The sequence below is a fragment of the Nomascus leucogenys genome, chromosome 3 (assembly GCF_006542625.1).
Source record: "Nomascus leucogenys isolate Asia chromosome 3, Asia_NLE_v1, whole genome shotgun sequence".
NCBI lineage: Eukaryota > Metazoa > Chordata > Mammalia > Primates > Hylobatidae > Nomascus > Nomascus leucogenys.
In genome coordinates, this window is record NC_044383.1 from 32,677,796 (window position 1) to 32,694,945 (window position 17,150).

At 59.2% G+C, this 17,150-nt stretch overlaps 2 protein-coding genes across 14 annotated transcripts in view; one reads left to right on the forward strand and one right to left on the reverse strand.

Moving 5' to 3' along the window:
- Nucleotides 1–4,803, forward strand: part of PDZD7 (PDZ domain containing 7) — a 23,503-nt gene extending 18,700 nt beyond the window's left edge. For 2 of the 6 annotated variants that reach the window (XM_030808237.1, XM_030808254.1), the window contains 6 exons: nt 182–273; nt 424–515; nt 679–750; nt 1,589–2,212; nt 3,135–3,235; nt 3,631–4,803. In XM_030808237.1, coding sequence (XP_030664097.1) covers nt 182–273; nt 424–515; nt 679–750; nt 1,589–2,212; nt 3,135–3,235; nt 3,631–4,014 — 1,365 coding nt within the window. In that variant the 3' untranslated portion in view covers nt 4,015–4,803. Of the gene's footprint in view, nt 1–181; nt 274–423; nt 516–678; nt 751–1,588; nt 2,213–3,134; nt 3,236–3,630 lie in introns of those variants that run through there. The other 4 variants (XM_030808242.1, XM_030808247.1, XM_030808260.1 and 1 more) reach the window with 4 other exon arrangements.
- On the reverse strand, nt 4,648–15,486 carry LZTS2 (leucine zipper tumor suppressor 2). 8 transcript variants are annotated; one of them, XM_003255358.2, is made up of 5 exons: nt 15,318–15,486; nt 9,580–10,029; nt 8,360–9,019; nt 6,770–7,027; nt 4,648–5,998 (listed from the first exon to the last, which is right to left on the reverse strand). In XM_003255358.2, exons 2-5 carry the CDS (start codon nt 9,985–9,987, stop codon nt 5,315–5,317), a joined length of 2,010 nt encoding a protein of 669 aa, XP_003255406.3. In that variant the 5' UTR covers nt 9,988–10,029; nt 15,318–15,486; the 3' UTR covers nt 4,648–5,314. The 8 variants fall into 8 exon arrangements, with proteins under 8 accessions (XP_003255406.3, XP_030664215.1, XP_030664222.1 ...); XM_030808355.1 differs by lacking the exon at nt 15,318–15,486 and adding an exon at nt 14,134–14,265; XM_030808362.1 differs by lacking the exon at nt 15,318–15,486 and adding an exon at nt 13,837–13,913.
- Between the last annotated feature and the right edge of the window lie 1,664 nt (nt 15,487–17,150).

Consider the following 17,150-nt stretch of genomic DNA (forward strand, 5'->3'; position numbering starts at 1 on the left):
ACCCTGTCACCAAGATCAGACCACCCTATGGCAGCTGGGGGTGGAGTGAACCTTTCCCAAGGCATGCAGGGCTGGATAGGTCCCTACATGTGTAGAAGAAACACCTGCATGCCCTGGTGTCCCCCTCACTCAGCTCTGGAAGTCCCCACTGCTGTCTGACCTGTGGTGCCTCTATCTGCAGTATGTGCACGAGGGAGGCATAGAGGACCTGGTGAGGCCCCTGCTGGCCATCCTCGACAGGCCCGAGAAGCTGCTGCTGCTGCGGGACATCAGGTGGGAGGAGGTTGCAGAGAGGGCTTGGGGGCAGGAAGGGGATCCCTGGTACCACCCCCAACCTCCCAAGGGCTGAAGGGTATCCTGGCACCTCCAGAACTGAAATCCTGCCTGCCCCTCCCACCCCTGCTGTCTCTCGCCCTCTCCCAGGAGTGTGGTGGCCCCCACAGACCTGGGCCGCTTCGACAGCATGGTGATGCCTGTGGAGCTGGAGGCTTTCGAGGCCCTCAAGAGCAGGGCAGGTCAGCAGTGGGGGGCGGGGCTTCTGGGTCCTGAGCCCTGCTGGGGGTGGGGATGGGACCCAGTGGTGGAGAGGGCTGCAGAGATTGCCGAGCCCCTTGAGCTGCGTCCCTCCCGGAGCCTGGCGGGGTGCCTTGCGGCTGACCTGTTCATCTCTCCAACCAGTCCGGCCTCCTGCTTTGAGACCAGCCCGGCAGGACACGCCGCCCAAGCGTCACCTTATCACCCCCGTGCCTGGTCAGTCAGAGTCCCAGAGCCCAGGGAGGGGCACAGCCCTGGGGAGATTAGGGAAAGGAGGATGGGCCTTCTACTTCTTTCCCCACTGGGGGCAGTTGTGGCATCCAGGCACATTGTGGTTCCCTGAAGGAGAGCTCTTGTCCACCAGAGCCATTTTATCACATCTGCTGGTCACCACCTGTACTATACCTTACTTAATAGTTGGTTTGAAAACCACTCACTTTTAAAATCTAGTCTCATTCTATGCAGTAACCTCTGAGAAATTACGTTTGGTGTGCTACAGTCGTATTTTTTCTTAGACGCATTAAAATAGAACTGTAATGATTCCAGCAGGAAGTATTAAAATGCAATTCTAGGCTGGGCGCGGTGGCTCACGCCTGTAATCCCAGCACTTTGGGAGGCTGAGGTGGGTGGATCGCTTGAGGTCAGGAGTAGAGACCAACCTGGCCAACATGGCGAAACCCCGTCTCCACTAAAAATACAAAAATCACCTGGGCTTGTTCGTGCACGCCTGTAATCCCAGCTACTCCGGGAGGCTGAGGCAGGAGAATCGCTTGAACCTGGGAGGTGGAGGTTGCAGTGAGCCAAAATCGCGCCACTGCGCCTGGGCGACAGAGTGAGATTCCATCTCAATAAATAAATAAATAAATAAAAGCGATTCTAATAGAACATGATTGTCTGCCTCCCCGGTGGGTGGGCCGCACTGCAGTGGTGCCTGAACAATCTTGGGCCCGGCTGTCACAGGCCCCACACAAACCAAAGCAAGGCCTGGGTCCTGGAGAGGTGGTCCAGGCTGGGAGGGGAGGAATGGGCAGCTGACCTTTGCACTCTTCCCCAGACAGCCGCGGAGGCTTCTACCTGCTGCCAGTGAACGGCTTCCCGGAGGAGGAAGATGATGGGGACCTGAGGGAGCGGCTGGGGGGCCTCAAGCTCTCCCCGAGTGCCTCTGCCCCTCGCCACCCTCATAAAGGGATCCCCCCTCTCCAAGACGTGCCAGTAGATGCCTTCACCCCCCTCCGAAGTGCCTGCACACCCCCTCCCCAGCCACCCCCCGTGGCTCCCCGGCCCCCGCGGCCTAACTGGCTGCTGACAGAACCCCTGAGCCGAGAGCACCCTCCGCAGAGCCAGATCCGGGGCCGGGCTCAGAGCCGCAGCAGCAGCCGTAGCCGCAGCCGCAGCCGCAGCCGCAGCCGCAGCAGCTGGGGTCAAGGCAAGTCTCTAGGTAGACGCTCCCCATCCCCGGTGCCTACCCCTGCCCCCAGCATGGCCAATGGGCGCTACCACAAGCCTCGGAAGGTCAGACCCCCTCTGCCACGACCTCTGGATGGGGAGGCAGCCAAGGTGGGGGCCAAGCAAGGGCCCTCAGAGAATGGAACTGGGGTGACGGCCGAGGAGGCAGCCATGAAGACCCCTAGTGGCGAGCTGAAGACAGTGACACTGTCCAAGATGAAGCAGTCCTTAGGTGAGTCCAGGTGGGACTGGGCCCGGCAGGGGACACTAGGAAGCCTGGGCCTAGGAAAAGAATCTGGAGTATTGGGCCAGGCGCGGCGGCTCACACCTGTAATCCCAGCACGTTGGGAGGCTGAGGCAGGCGGATCACTTGAGGTCAGGAGGTCAAGACTAGCCTGGGCTACATGGTGAAACCCCGTTTCCACTAAAAATACAAAAGAATTAGCCGTGTGTGGTGGTGGGCACCTGTAATCTCAGCTACTCGGAAGGCTGAGCAGGAGAATCGTTTGAACCCAGGAGGCGGAGGTTGCTGTGAGCCCAACTGAGATTGCGCCACTGCACTCCAGCCTGGGCGACAGAGTAAGACTCTGTCTCAGCCGGGCGCGGTGGCTCACGCCTGTAATCCCAGCACTTTGGGAGGCCGAGGAGTTCGGGAGTCCGAGGACCTCACCTGAGGTCAGGAGTTCAAGACCAGCCTGACCAACATGGAGAAACCCTGTCTCTACTAAAAATACAAAATTAGCCTGGCGTGTTGGCACATGCCTGTAATCCCACCTACTAGGGAGGGTGAGGCAGGAGAATCGCTTGAACCCGGGAGGCGGAGGTTGCGGTGAGCCGAGATTGGGCTTTTGCACTCCAGCCTGGGCAACAAGAGTGAAACTCCGTCTCAAAAAAAAAAAAAGACTCTGTCTCAAAAAATAAATAAATAAATAAAAGGGAATTTGGGGTATTGGGGTGCAGTCGGGTGGGGTCTAGATTTGAGGGGCTGGGATCTGGAGGATTTTGGAATGAGTTGAGATTTGAGTAGTAACAGAATGTAGGGATGTGGGAGAAGCTGGAGCCTTGGATTTGGGGATGGGATTCTAGGTTTCTCCAGGGAGCTTGCATTTTGGGGTCCGGCTGCACTCTCACACGGTGTTTCTCCCCATCACTAGGCATCAGCATTTCTGGGGGCATTGAGTCCAAGGTGCAGCCCATGGTGAAGATAGAGAAGATCTTCCCTGGGGGGGCTGCTTTCCTCAGTGGGGCCCTGCAGGTGGGTGAAGCATGCCCTGGCCCACCCTCTCAGCCCACAGCTGAAACCGGGCAGGAGGTGGGGCTGGCCATGCTCAGCTTCCAGCCAGACATGTTTAGCCCAGGTTGTGGGAGGAGGCTTGGGGTGAGGGGGTTCAGGTGAGCAGGATGAGCAGGCCCAGGGAAAACTCTGTCTCCTCATGCTAGCCTGAGCCTGAGCCCCAAGGGACAAAGAGCCCTTGTGCCCCACCCTGCCCCCAACGACTCCAGGCACAAAAGTCTCATTGTCCATCCCCTCCACCCAGATGGGGGAGGAGTGTCCTCGTGGGTGGAGGTGAGAAGATACTGCCTTCAGGTTGGGGGCTGATGCAGGGTGACATGAGGAGGGAGGTATGTGACTCTCTCACCCCATCCTAGGCTGGCTTTGAGCTTGTGGCAGTGGACGGAGAGAGTCTGGAGCAGGTGACCCACCAGCGTGCAGTAGACACCATCCGTCGGGCTTATCGAAACAAGGCCCGGGAGCCCATGGAGCTTGTGGTCAGGGTCCCCGGGCCCAGCCCATGGCCCTCACCCTCTGACTCATCAGCCCTTACTGATGGGGGCCTTCCTGCTAATCATTCACCTGCCCACCAACCCCTTGATGCTGCTCCAGTTCCTGCCCACTGGCTCCCAGAACCTCCCACCAATCTCCAGACTCCTCCCACTGATGCCAGGCTCCTCCAGCCAACTCCCAGCCCAGCCCCCTCCCCAGCCCTCCAGACTCCTGATTCTAAGCCCGAACCCTCCCCACGCATCCCATGACCCTTCCCCTAACCTCAGATTCTCCCACTGACTCCAGCATCTCGTTATCCCCAGGACCTCTCTTACCAACTTCTTTAGAACTCTCCAGCTCCTGCCCACCCTGCCTCCTCCCAGTGCCACACAGGTGGCTCACATCTTTCCACTTTCTTCCTTCCTCAGCTGTCATTAAGGCTCTGCCTTCGTATCCAAGGACAAGGTGCTAGTGGGCAGCCTGTGTCACCTGCACTCACTGCTCCCCCACCTCCCAAGCCAGGAAAGGGGGTGAGAAAGCCAAGGTCTGGAGCTTGGGATTGGTGGGCACTTTCTCACACGCTGCCCCTTATGAGTCGCCCAAGCCTCCAGGGACACAGACTCTCAGACAGGGCCCTGAAGGGGTCGATGCATCCCTTCCTCAACCCCAAGTAGCATTCTGTGCAAGGAAAAGGATGAAAGGCTTTTCTAGTCCCTGAAATCCTGACAGATCATTTCATGTTGGGGTCCACTAAGACCTCAGACATTCTACTGGATTTGTCCTTCCTCCATCACCTTTTCTCCCCAAGAGAGCTCTATGAGGGGGAGGAGAATAGCCAGCAAATGGTGGGGGGCTGTGGGTCAAACAAGTTCCTGTACTCTTTATTCAGCACATTCACATTATTTTTAAACAAAAAAAATTTTTTTTAATTTTTTCTTTGGGTTTGTACAAGAAATTTACAGTGTGAAAAATATACAAGTGAAAACGAGGCCATAAACCTGGGTGAAGGGAGAGGCTGCTTGGTCACAAACACAAATAAACAAGACATTTCTGAGTTCTTCCTTTGGTCTGACTTCAGCCCCCTCAATCCAGGAAAGAGGCTGCAGAGCTCAAACCCGGGAACCGAGCCCAGGCCCGGCCCTGTCCCCCATTGTGGGCAGGCACATCTGGAGCAGCTGGTGCCATCTGGCTTTCTCTGGCTTTGGGGTCGGGGGGGAATGTGGAGAGTAGGGAGCCCCTTCTTCTTCCCAGCTCCCCTGGCTGGAGTGGGCTGGAAGCGCCTGTGAACAGGGTTGGCAGTGGCACTGGCAGCGGTGGGGAATGAAGTGGGTAGTAACAGGAGCCTCTGGGTAACAGTGAACACGGGGACCTTCAAGCGGTCTGATCTTGCTTCTCCAAGTCATAGGGCCACCCCGAGTTCTTGGCAGAAGCCCAGAGGCCTGGATCCTAGGAGACAAGTGGCTTTGGGGCCCTCAGCCTTTGGGGTCATCCGTGGACCCTGGGGCCTAAGTGGATCTGCAGCTGCTGCCCCTCTGGCAGAGCTCCCTACAGAGCTGGGTGCCGAGGGCCCTAGATCTCAGTAGCAGTGATCTCCTCCAGGCAGATGCAGGGGGCCTGCTCTGCCAGGCCCAGGTCAGCGAGCTCCCGGGCCTCCAGCTCCAGGCTGAGCTGCTGCAGCTCCTGCTCTAGCTGCCGGTTGCGCCGGTACATCTGGATGTAGTTGTGCTGCAGCTGCTTCTGGTAGCGGATCACCTGCTCCTTCTCTGCCTGCCAGGCCAGCCGCTCCCCCTCAAAGCTGTCCCGCTGCTCCTCACCCCGCCGCCGCTCACGCTGCAGCTCCACCCGCAACCGCTCCACCTGGGCGCGCAAGCTGCCCCCAACCCCGGCTGCTGCCCGCTGCACTTTGGCCTCATCACTCTCTGCCAGGAGGAATGGGTCAGCAGTGGCAGGTGGCACATGGGGCTCCCGGAGTCCGGCCGCCTCAGCATCCAACTGCCCAGCTTTCTCCCGCAGCTGTTCAGCTTCTTGGCGGTGTCGCTGCAGCTCCTGGGAACAGGCTTCCAGCTCCAGCTCCCGAGCTCGGGCGGCCTCCTGTAGACCCCGCGCACGGCCCTCACTGACCCGCAGCGTAGCACGGGCCTCCCGCAGCGCCACCCGCAGGGCCACCAGCTCGCTGCCCTTCTGCACCAGCTCTGCCTGAGACTCTTTCAGCTGCTGCTTCAGCAGGGAGATCTCGCCTGATTTCTGGCACACCTGGGGGTGGGAGGAAGTGGGGAAGGATGGTGAGACAGGTTCTGCTGGGGGGACAGGCCCTGCGCATCATGCTGGGCATTTGGGAGAGAAGAGTCCATCTTTATCCCCATTTTACAGATGGAGACACTAAGGCAAGTCTAGTGACATGTCCAAGGTCATACAGTTAAGATGTGGCTTAAGTGGAAAGCAGACCTAGATCTTTTTGCTTCAAAGCTGGTGTCTTCAAAGCATCACAAGACACTGTGGAAGTACCACCAAGCCCTGGGGACTGGGGACTGGGGACTGGGTGCTCGCAAGTGCTGCAGGAGTGGGGGCAACGGAGGGCAGTGCCCAGGTGCCTGCTGGAGAGGTACCTACAGTGACTTGGTTAAGAGCTCAGATATTGGAGCCAGACTGCCTGGGTTCAGATTTGGGGCTTCAGCCTTTCTGGGCCTCAGTTTACTCATCTCTAAAATCGGGAGACTAATGGTAGCCCCTCAGTGTTGTTATAAGGATGAAATGATCTGTTCCATGTAACATGCTTAGAACAGTGCCTCCACACCACAAGCACCACATTCTTACTATTGGCTGGAAGCATGGCTCCGTGCCACTAGACAAGGCCAACAAGGAGACCTCCCTCCGAGAAAGGGACAGAGAGGAACCTCATCTCACGGAGGTGAGGAAGGGGAGGACCTCTGGGGGTGGCAGGCTGAGGGAGGGTGCGGCTGGGCCCCTTTTTCCAGGGTTTCTCCCTGTGTGACCCTGCTCCCTGCCCCTCCTGGTCTGGCCCACCTCCCACTTGGTCTCCTCAAGCCTCGGCCCGAGCTCCCGCTGCTCCCGCTCCAAGGTGGCGCAGCGCCGCTCCAGCTGTTCGCGCTCCTGCAGCAGCTGTGCGAAGTCGTCCTGCAACTGCCGCTTCTCCTGCTGCAGCTGGAACACCTGTAGCTGCAGCAGCTGTTGGGCCCGCTGTGCCCGCTGTGCCTGGGCCGCACAGTCCTCTCGCAGGGCCTCACGCTCTCGCTGCCAGTGCCGCTGCCGCTCCTCGTATGCCTGCAGGCAAGAAGAGAGACCTGGCTCCTGGGCAGTTTTCCCAACTCCCCATTCAGTGTCTGCTCTGGCGGCCCACTTCCGAGGGCTCAGGAAGGGTGGATTCCATTAAACAACAATAGTAATTGCAACAACAATACTAACTGCTTTTATGATGATCATAGGAACAAACACAAGAGCAAGCAGACCAGGCTCGGTGGCTCACGCCTGTAATCCCAGCACTTTGGGAAGCCGAGGTGGGTGGATCACTTAAGCCAGAGTTCGAGACCAGCCTAGGCAACACAGCAAAACCCTGCCTCTCCAAAGAACAAAAATTAGCTTGGTGTGGTGGCGTGCGCCTGTAGTCTCAGCTACTTGGGAGGCTGGGGTGAGAGGACTGCTTGAGCCCAGGGGGTTGAGGCTACAGGGAGCTGAAATCGTGCCACTGCACTCTAGCCTGGGTGACAGAATGAGACCCTGTCTCAAAAAAAAAAAAAAAAAAAGGCAAGCACTTGGCCGGGTGCAGTGGCTCACACCTGTAATCCCAGCACTTTGGGAGGCCGAGGCGGGTGAATCACTTGAGGCCTGGGGTTCGTGACCAGCTTGGCCAACATGGTGGAAACCCCATCTCTACTAAAAATAAAAAATAAAAATAAAAATAAAAATAAAAAAAGGCAAGCATTTATATAGCACTTCCTAGGTACCAGGCATTAGTCTAATCACTTTATACCTTTTGCCTTATTTAATCCTCATAATAATCCTATGAAGCTAGAAATATCCTTATTATAGATGAAGAAATACAGGCTGAATAAAGTTAAGCAACTTGCTCAAGCCCAAAAACTAGTATTTGGCAGTGGGAGGTTTGAATCCATGCACTCTGACTCCTTTCCACCCCACAAGTTTTGTTTTTTGTTTTGAGATAGAGTCTTGCTCTGTCGCCCAGGCTGGAGTGCAATGGTGGAATGTCAGTCCACTGTAACCTCCTCCTCCTCCTGGGCTCAAGTTATCCGCCCACCTCAGCCTCCCAAGTAGCTGGGACTATAGGTACATGCCACCACATTTAGCTAATTTATTTTTAGTAGAGATGGGGTTTCCCCATGTTACCCAGGGTGGTCTCAAACTCCCGAGCTCAAGCAATCCGCCCATTTCAGCCTCCCAAAGTGCTGGGATTACAGATGTGAGCCACCACGCCTGGCTACTCCACAAATTAAACCAGACAACTGGTAGGGAGGGCAGGAGGGTCACAACTACAACTACCCAACCCCCCTTCCCTGCCAAAATGGAAATGCCCCTTGCATTCCCAGGGCCTTGGGATGTCCTGCCATGCCCCTTCCCCATCATTGCCTTTGACCACACCTGGCACATGGTAGCCTCATTCTTGTCCATACTGTCCCGCAGCTGCTGAAGCTCTGCCTCCCGATCTCGGAGCTTTCCTTCCAGGACACAGTGCAGCAGGGCCTCGTCCGAAGGAGGTGGAGGTGGGGGTGGTGGTGAGCGCTCCCCACAGGAGCTGCTGTCAGGGGAGGCCCGGGTACCACTGCCCAAAAGCCCCCCAGCCACACGGCCCCCCAGGGAGCCTGTGCTCTTGCTGGAGGAGGACCGGCCACTGTCTGAGTGGGAGGGCCCAGTAGGGACCCCTCGGGCTGGCCCAGGCAGTGCCCCTCGCCCAGAGCCATGGGAAGGCAGGTGCCCGCCTGGGGAGCTGGTGGTTGGCTCGGCACCTCCGGTGCTGTAGGTGGGCAGGCTGGACAGTGAGTTTCGGCCAGAGTCGGATAGCGTCCCTGATGGGCAGCCACTGGCCCAGCCACTAAATGCCAGGGGTTTGTCAGCAGCTGAAGAGGAGGAGGAAGAAGAGGAGGAGGAGGCAGGGCCCCCAAACAGCTGCGTCAGGCTGCCCTGGCTCCCAGACAGCCCGGTGGCCCGAGGACCCATGAAGCTAGGCAGGGACGGAGCCCCTCGAGGTTTGGGCAGCACTGGCTTGAAGGCTGTTGGGCGGATCAGGATCTTCTCCATGTTCTGAAATGAGGTGCCATGTGACACTGGAGATGAGCTGCCCAATCTTGCAGAGCCCTTATGACACTCCCTGCCCTCCCATCTGGGGTCCCCAATGCCCATATATTCATAACAATTGCGGCCACTGGTGGAGGTGGCCACCAGTGTCAGCTTTGTGTCAAGCAATTTGAAAGGTTTATCTCCATTATCTAAATATGATCACTATCCCCATATTAGAGAAGAGGAAATGGAGGCTCAGCAAGGTTAAAGGCCTTGCCCAAAGTCAAACGTATAACTGGTGCAGAATAACCAGAACGTAAGCAACTAGCACTTACTGCATACATGCTACATGCTAGGCACTATGCTATACATTATTTGACCTTCATGTCAGTTCTAGAAACTGAGGCTCAGGTTAAGTGACTTCCCTGAGGTCACATATCCAGAATGAGAGAGAGCTGGGATTAGGACCCAGGTCTGGTGAATCTGGAGCCCACACTCTTTCCTCTATATAAGCTTCTAAATTCCAGTTTCCCAAAGGAGGACGCCCATTCTACCCAGGCCCACAAGGAAGAGCCGGTCCTCACCTTCTCCAGCTTTCCGGAGACAGGGATGAGCTTCGGTGGTGGGCCGCGGAGGTGGGCATTGTGTGCCTGCTGCTCTCGGGCATCCTCGACATCACTGCTTGGGCTGGGGGGTGACTCTGTCCGGAAGTCCTCATTGATGTAGGTGAAGGTGGTGACAGGGACAGCCTTCCTAGGGGGCACAGCTGGGCACAGTGGCTCCTGTGCCTCATAGCCACCCCGCAGCAGGCCATCCTGCTGGCGGAAGAAGGTGGGCCCAGGAGGGCCGTGGTGGCGGGGAGGAGCTGGCCCCCCGGGACAGGGCCGGCCTGAGATAAGGCTGCTCACACTACCCATGGCTGGAGCTTGTGGGGCAGTGGCAGCTTCAGGAGCAGGCTCCAGTGGCACTGGCAGAGTCTGCACAATGGCCATGGTGGCAGAGGCTCAGGCCTGGCCAGCGGCCTCGCAGGCGACCTGTAAGCAGGGCAGTGGTGTCAGAGTCCCTCCACCTTGATATCCCTCCTGACCCACTGATCCTGACCAAACACCTCCTTGACATCAGTAACAAGCCCTGATCCCCACCAAGACTCCCCCTTCAAGCGCTGGAATGAACCTCAATTCCCCCTGGGCCCCAGACCACACTGCCCAATGCTGGTCTGTACAGGGCTGAGGAGTGAATTCACTCAGCAGAGATGCTGAGAGGGATGGGAGGCCTGGATGATTACTGCAGGGCCACCTGGCAGCAAAGACCCAGGCCCAAGCCCAATCCTGCATCCTCCACAGAGGCCAGGACTCAGGTGAGGGAGGGGCCCTCTCTACCAGCTTGAAGCACAGGTCCCTGGTCCTCTCAGCCAGGTGGCCTCATTACAGGGCAGTTTGGGCAGAGGTACCTCAGGGGTGCAATCAGCACCTCAGATGGTAATTAGGGAACAAAGGGCCAAGGCCAGGCAGTGCCCTGCCTCCCCCTGCTGGGCCTCAGTTTCTCTCAGACAGAGAGGCGGCTAAACTGCCTCTCTGTCGATCTGGCTAAATAAGAAACCTGTGGCTCTTAGGGAGTCCACAGGTGTCCTTTGGGGTCTCCTGCCTCCCAGAGGTGGATGCAGGCTCATACCAGTTTCCATGACAACTCCTAGCCTCTGCACACCCAATCGGTGAGGCCTGAAGGAGGCTCCACAGGCTCTGCCCCACTGCCAACCTCTCTGAAACCCTACAGCTTCAGAAGGTCCCCAAATTAACCCTGAGGGGAGGAAGGTAGATGCCCCACCTTCACCTCTGGAGGCTGCTCCAAAACCTCACTTCCACAGAGCCCAGGCAAGAGGGCTCCACCTCCCCAGGCCCTGCTCCTTCCTGGAAGCAGCTACAAGCCTCCACCCGGAACCCCCTCCCTAGTCCCAGTCCCCAGGCCGCTGATGACCAGGACTTAGGCATCTGCTGAAGTCATCATGCATGCAAAGCGGGGCCAAGAAGTGGACAGAGAATTGCACTGGGAGTAGGAGTGTGTGCATTTAGTTATTTGTTGTGTGACTACATGCACAGGAGCATGAAAATGAACACGTGTGTATGAAAATGTGTGAAAACATCATGAATGTGAGTCTATGCATGTTTGATGTATCAGTTCATTCACATACATATGAGTTCATGTGTGAATTCACATGTGTATATCTTACAAGAGTATGTGGGTAAGGGGTCATTAGAAAGCCTGTGCAAGTTATAAATGCGGATCTAACAAGTGAATTTGTAGTGTATGGGAGAGACAGTGCCTGGACAGATTTGTCAGTAAGTTCATGGGTTTATGTGTGAGCTCCTATGTTTGTGTGTGACTAGGAAGGTGAGTGCACCAGGGTGTGCAGGGGAGCCTGTGAACGTGGGCACGCAGGTATGAGAGTGGTGGGAGCCCGGGTGGCTTGAGGGCCCGTTGGTGGGGGGAGCCTGTTTCCTTCTCTCTTTGGCGTGTGGGGAGAGGTGGGATATTATCCAACTCCTTTGCCTGATCTGTTCCCCTTCTTTCTCGCATGCGCTCCATTAAATCCACCGCCCTCCTTCCCACCCGAGTCAAAAGACACTGCGAACCAGGAAGGGGTGTCCACACTGGGGCAGGAGCTGCGGGGAGCTGGGGGAGGGGTAGGCCGGGGGCAGGGAGCGACCACAGGCCCCTCTGTAGGGCTGGGGCTCAGACCACCCCACACATCCCAGCCCCCAGCAGAGCAGATAGAGAACCCCCTCCCCTCCCCTCTCTGGGCCCACTCCAGGGCGTGGAGTGAACAGTGGGGAAGGGACTTCTTACGGGGCCAAGGGGGCTGGCACCTCTGTTGCATTTCCCCACTTCAGCGAGCACGGAGAAAGTGAAAATTGAAGGAAGGAGACAGGCTCAGAGAAAGACAGGGACCCAAAAGAGACAAAGACTCGGAGAGGCCCGAGGGTCAGGCCGACAAGGGACAGCCAGCGGGACCCAGTAAGCCAGGGCCCCCTAACCCCACGGAGCCGAGGGCCCGTAAGTCCAAAGTGCCACAGAGCCGGGCCCTGAGAGCCACACACCCAGGGAGCCAGAGCCAGGAGTCTGGAAAGCCAGGCCCAGCCAGGCCGGCTCCCGCTCTTGGAGCCCGAAAGAGAAGGAGGGGCAAGTGGAGGCTCCATTTTGAGAAATGCGTTTGTGGCTGTGGGAGATGGGAACCCCTCATTCTCCCCAGCACTCCCTGAGCAATCACTCTGGCCCAGGAGCACCCCCCTTTTAGCGGGCTGAGGAGAGCCTCTAGAGGGCTGGAGCTGGTTCAGGGCCGGCGATGGATCTGAAGAGTTGGGGAAAGTCTCCCTCCCACCCAAACTCCAAGGACCAGTCAAGCGGGGTCAAGTCTGCGATCACGAGTTCCCATTCCGCGGGGGGAAGCCAGGAGCCCCTGACCCATTCTCCAGAGTCCAGCCCCCCTTCCAGAAAGTGGGGGCGACTGGGGAACGCCGTCTCCCCGCTGGATTCCACCGCGCAGAAGTTGGGGGCTCCCCTGGCCGCCTCCCAGGCCCGGCCCCCCCTCACCTCCGCCGCGCTGCTCCATGCTCAGCCCCAGGCCGCCCCCAGCGCTCCACAGGCGCGCCGCCCGGCCCCGGCTCCGGCTACGGCCCCGGCCCCGGCCCGCGCGCCGCCACTCGGAGCTGCGTGGCCCAGCCCCGCCTCCGCCTCCGCGGCGCCCCCGGCCCTGGCCAGCCCCCGCCCGGTGCCAGTGGGCGGCGCCGCGCGGGGGAGGGTCCGAGGGGCGTCTCCGCCCCGGGGCGCGGACACGCGCAGGCACCCGCGTCACGCGAATCCGCTGGGGCGCACGTAAGGGCTGCTCGGCGGCAGTCGGGAGCCCTCCCTCCGACGCCCTGTGACTGCGTGTGTGGGGGCTCGGTTCGGCTCGACGCGGCGGCGGCGGTGGTCACCCTCCACCCCAGCCGGGGCCCCGGGGCCAGCGACAGCTGGTCATTGTTCCAGCACAAAGGGCCACGGCGCGGCAGCGGCCGCCCCTCCCCCTCCGCTTCTCCAGGCGAAGCTTCCCTGACACGCTGTTAGCCTCAGAGTCCCAAGCGAGAGGCCGATGGCCGGCCGTCCCCCTCTCTCCGGTGCCGGGGCCCCGCGCCCTAGCCCGAGTAGGAGGCCAAGGCTCGATCCGCGCCTGCCCCGCGGCGGGTTGGAGGCGGCAACATGGGCTTCGAGGAGGCGACGCCACCTGGCGGCCGGCTCGGAGAACACACCCAGCCGCCCCCCACACGCAGGCCCTGCCCCACTCCCCGGCACGGTGCCCTTTTCCCCGCGAACCCAGGCCGGCCTCTGGCGCGACCTCGTGCTCCCCAGCCTCCCCTCGGGATCACTTGCTAAGAGAGAGGTCATTTCTCGGAGAGGAGCGGCCCCTGGCTCCCCAACAATCACTGGGGCGAACCGGTGCAAGCCTACAGCCCAAACCTACACCAGCCTCACGGCAGACAACATTCCACTTCCTCAGGGTCGCAAGTATTCTCACCTTCTCGCACACAATACAGTCTCCCTAACACCCACACGACCTTTCCCACATGCAGCCTCACCACGCAGCCACAAGCAGTCTCAGCCGTCACGTGAGTCCGCGTTCCTTCTTTCCATAATCTTCCAGTCCAACTCACACACAGACACGGTGTCACAGGCCTGTTGGGCACAGGTTCCACAACAATCCGTAGTCCTTCGCACCCAGTCATAGTCTCAAATGCACTTAGTCTCCTAACCATCTTTCACGCATTGACAGCCTCTATTCACAGTCACTCACACAGACAACTTCTTACACGCCGTGCTTCACAAATATTCTACCGCACAGCCTTTCCCCTAGGTGTCTCGGTGACCCGGTCAGGTCAGCTGATGCCTGCATCCCTGGGCAAAGACAGCCTTTCTCCCCTAACCACCCCCTCCCCCGCAGGGCCAAGGCCTGCCAGAGCTCGCCCGGGCCCCAGGAAGGAGCATCCCCCCCTTCCAGGCCACAGCCCTGGCCGGCTCTCAGCTCTATTTTTAGCTCCATGGACAGGGTTGTTTTTCTTTCTTTTTCCCTGGAAAGGGAAACACAGCCCAGCCACCCTCAGACTCACCCCAGACCCTCAGCCTCACAAGAACAGACTGAGCCCCTCTCCCCAGCAGAGCCCCCTCCTCTGGCCTTGCCCTGATCCCTGCCTCCTGGGGCACCGAGAGCCTCCTCCTCTTTCTGGCAGCCTGCCCAGCTCAGGCGGCAGCTGGGCTCAGCGTGTGTGTAGGGGTAGGGGGTGGGGCGAGGAGGAGGCATCGGGCTACTGCCCACTCCTTCATTCCCTGGGGGGAGGGGCTCGTCCTCCTTTTTCTAGCGGGGGGGGGGGTAGGCCCACTCTGGTATTGAGGGAGCGTTTACACTCATGCATTTTCTCGGGGGAGGAGACTCCGACTCTCCCAAGGAGTGGAGGTGAGGGTAGGAAGGGGACCCGCAGGCGCTCAGGCAGCTGCTCTCTGGGCTGGCGGTAACAGGCGGGGGCAGCTGTCCACTGCCATCAAGGGCCTGTCTCCGAAACCTTCAGGGATGCAGACACCAAGAATGTGTTGGGGAGGAGGACGTCCAGGAGCCAGAGTTAACCCCAGCCCTGCTCAGCAGCCCGGCCCTCCTGCTCCGCCCCGACTCCAGGGGGCGCTGTGCTCCGGTTCCTGGGATAGGGCTTATCCCCGCTCCAGGCGGAGAATGGAACGCCGTCCGGCCTGGGACCAAGCAAACGCGCCCCGGACTAGGGTGGGGTTCCCGCCCCGTGGTGCGGTTGGGGGCACAGGCCACTGGTCTGCGGAGCTGTCACGTGCTCGGCGCCTGTTTACGTCTTGGTCTTCACCTGCGGGAGGCCAGGAAGCAGGAACCTCCGGGTGCGTTCCACCCGGCCCGCCCCCGTCGGCAGCCAAGGGGCTGCCCCTTTCCCGCACCCAATACGCGACCGCAGAGTGCCCTGCCCGCTGTGGGTCCGCGCGGGCCGGCTGGCGCTGTCCCTGGGAGTGCAAGGGTGGCCAACTGGGCGCGTCCTTTCCGAGTGCATGTGTATTCGCGTGTCCCAAGTGCGGGCGTGGGTCTGTGCACGCGTGTATGGGGCCCGTCGGCGTGCGTTTTCGTGTCGCTTCCCTGTTCGGACTCTTCGCGGGCGCCCCACCAAGTGCGGATGCCCCTCCTCACCCCAACCCCTAGCTTCCCTAGAAGCGGAAAGTTCGTTCAGGAGCGGGGATGTGCGGGAGGCGGGAGTTCCTGCACCTCCGCCGCCCCACCACTCACCCAGCGCCACCTGCGCCTCGGCTCCAGCTCCGGCCCCGCTCCTGCTCCAGCGCGCCCACCTCCTTGCCGCGACAACGCCAGCTCCCTAGCCCGCTCCGAACTCTAGGTTCCGAACTCTGGGCTCCTGGCTCCCGGCTCCCAGCTCCCGGCGCCCGCCTGGCCCGACCTGGTGGAGCGGGGCGGGGCGGGGCGGCTCAGGCCGCGCCCCCCACCCAGGGAGGGGAGTGGTCTGCTCCGCACTCCACCAGCAGCCGACCCAGTGCCCAGCCCAACAGTGACTCGACGGTGGCCGAGGCTGCCCGTCTGGCCTCTGACTTCACAGCCTGCTGGATTTGGTTTTTGACCTGGGGAAGGGGGCGAGCATCACGTGACCGATAATTCGGCTACCTGGCTGTCTTAAGCTAAGCTGCCTATAGAGCTTGACTCTGCCACCCTCCCTGCTCCGATGGGAGCCCAACCCGGTCCACTCTTGGCCCAATCCCCAAATACAGGGACAACCCCTGGGAAGCAGACAAAGAAGGCTCAAGTTTCACCAGAGCAGCTCCCACCTACCCCTACCACGTACACACCTCAGCGTGGGGCTGCCCAGGCAGAACCAGCACAGCCCCCTCCCTAGAGTAGGCATCTGCCCAGGTGAGCAGGCCTGCGGGTTCTGACCCCCTACGGGGCATGGCTGGGCTTCTCTAAGACTCATAAAGTCCCACCCACAGGCACAAACAGGAAGTTGGCCTGTATTGCAGGGAGGCCCCAAGGGGTCCCTCCCGCCATGGCACTCAAGGCAGCATGTAGGAAGGTCTACAGGTATCTTGGCCATATGGGCTACAGGAGACCTCGGTGAGTTGTTTTTTGAGAGGGAGTCTCGCTCTGTTGCCCATAATGCAGCGGCAGGATCTTGGCTCTTTGCAACGTCCGCTTCCCAGGTTCAAGCAATTCTCCTGCCTCAGCCTCCAGAGCAGCTGGGACTAGAGGCACGCGCCACCACGCCTGGCTAATTTTTGTATTTTTAGTAGAGACGGAGTTTCACCATATTGGCCAGGCTGGTCTCAAACTCCTGACCTCGTGATCCACCTGCCTCGGCCTCCAAAAGTGCTGGGATTACAGGCGTAAGCCACCGCGCCCGGCCGAGCTGTTTCTTCTTAAACCCATCCACAGCAGAGACGAAGCTGCCGGAGGACCAAAGCTGTCCCCTCATAGCCAAGTGTGACATACACTATCAATTAGAGGACAAGGCTGTAGATCCAACTGGACCCGGCTTAGCCAGGCCTTTCCTGAGATCTCAGGGAAATTTTTTTTATTTTTTTTTTCTTCCCAATCCACCGAACCTGTGAGTCAGGGAGATTCTTAACATCCAGTTGGGTGTAGGCAGACCAGTCCTATCCCAGGGAATCTGCACAGGCCCTAGGGACCCCCGACTGCTTTCTAGAATCCAGGGATCTGAACAGACTGGGCAGAATCATGATATGGGGTATTTAAGGCAGGTATGGAGTAGAATGTGTTTGTGCAGGGGGTAGGGCTGGGGGGAGTATTAGCTTCCCCTCCCCCTCATCATTCTGGTTTGTGCTGTGTGGGGTGTCTGCTAGAAGGGTGGGGCAAGACAAACAGCCAAGTCTGTATCTATCCCTCTATCTCCAGTTCACAGAGACCTCACAAAGGTCCCCTACTGGAAACCCCTAAAAGATCTCCTGAGAACCCACCAGGCATTCTAGGGAGACAGGAATGTGGAAGCCACATCCTTACAGGTATGACTGATACGGTATTGTGCCTCTGGAAGGCATGGCTGCTGTTCAGTGTTACAGACTCTGGATGAGGCCTAGACCAGCCAACGGCTGGGAA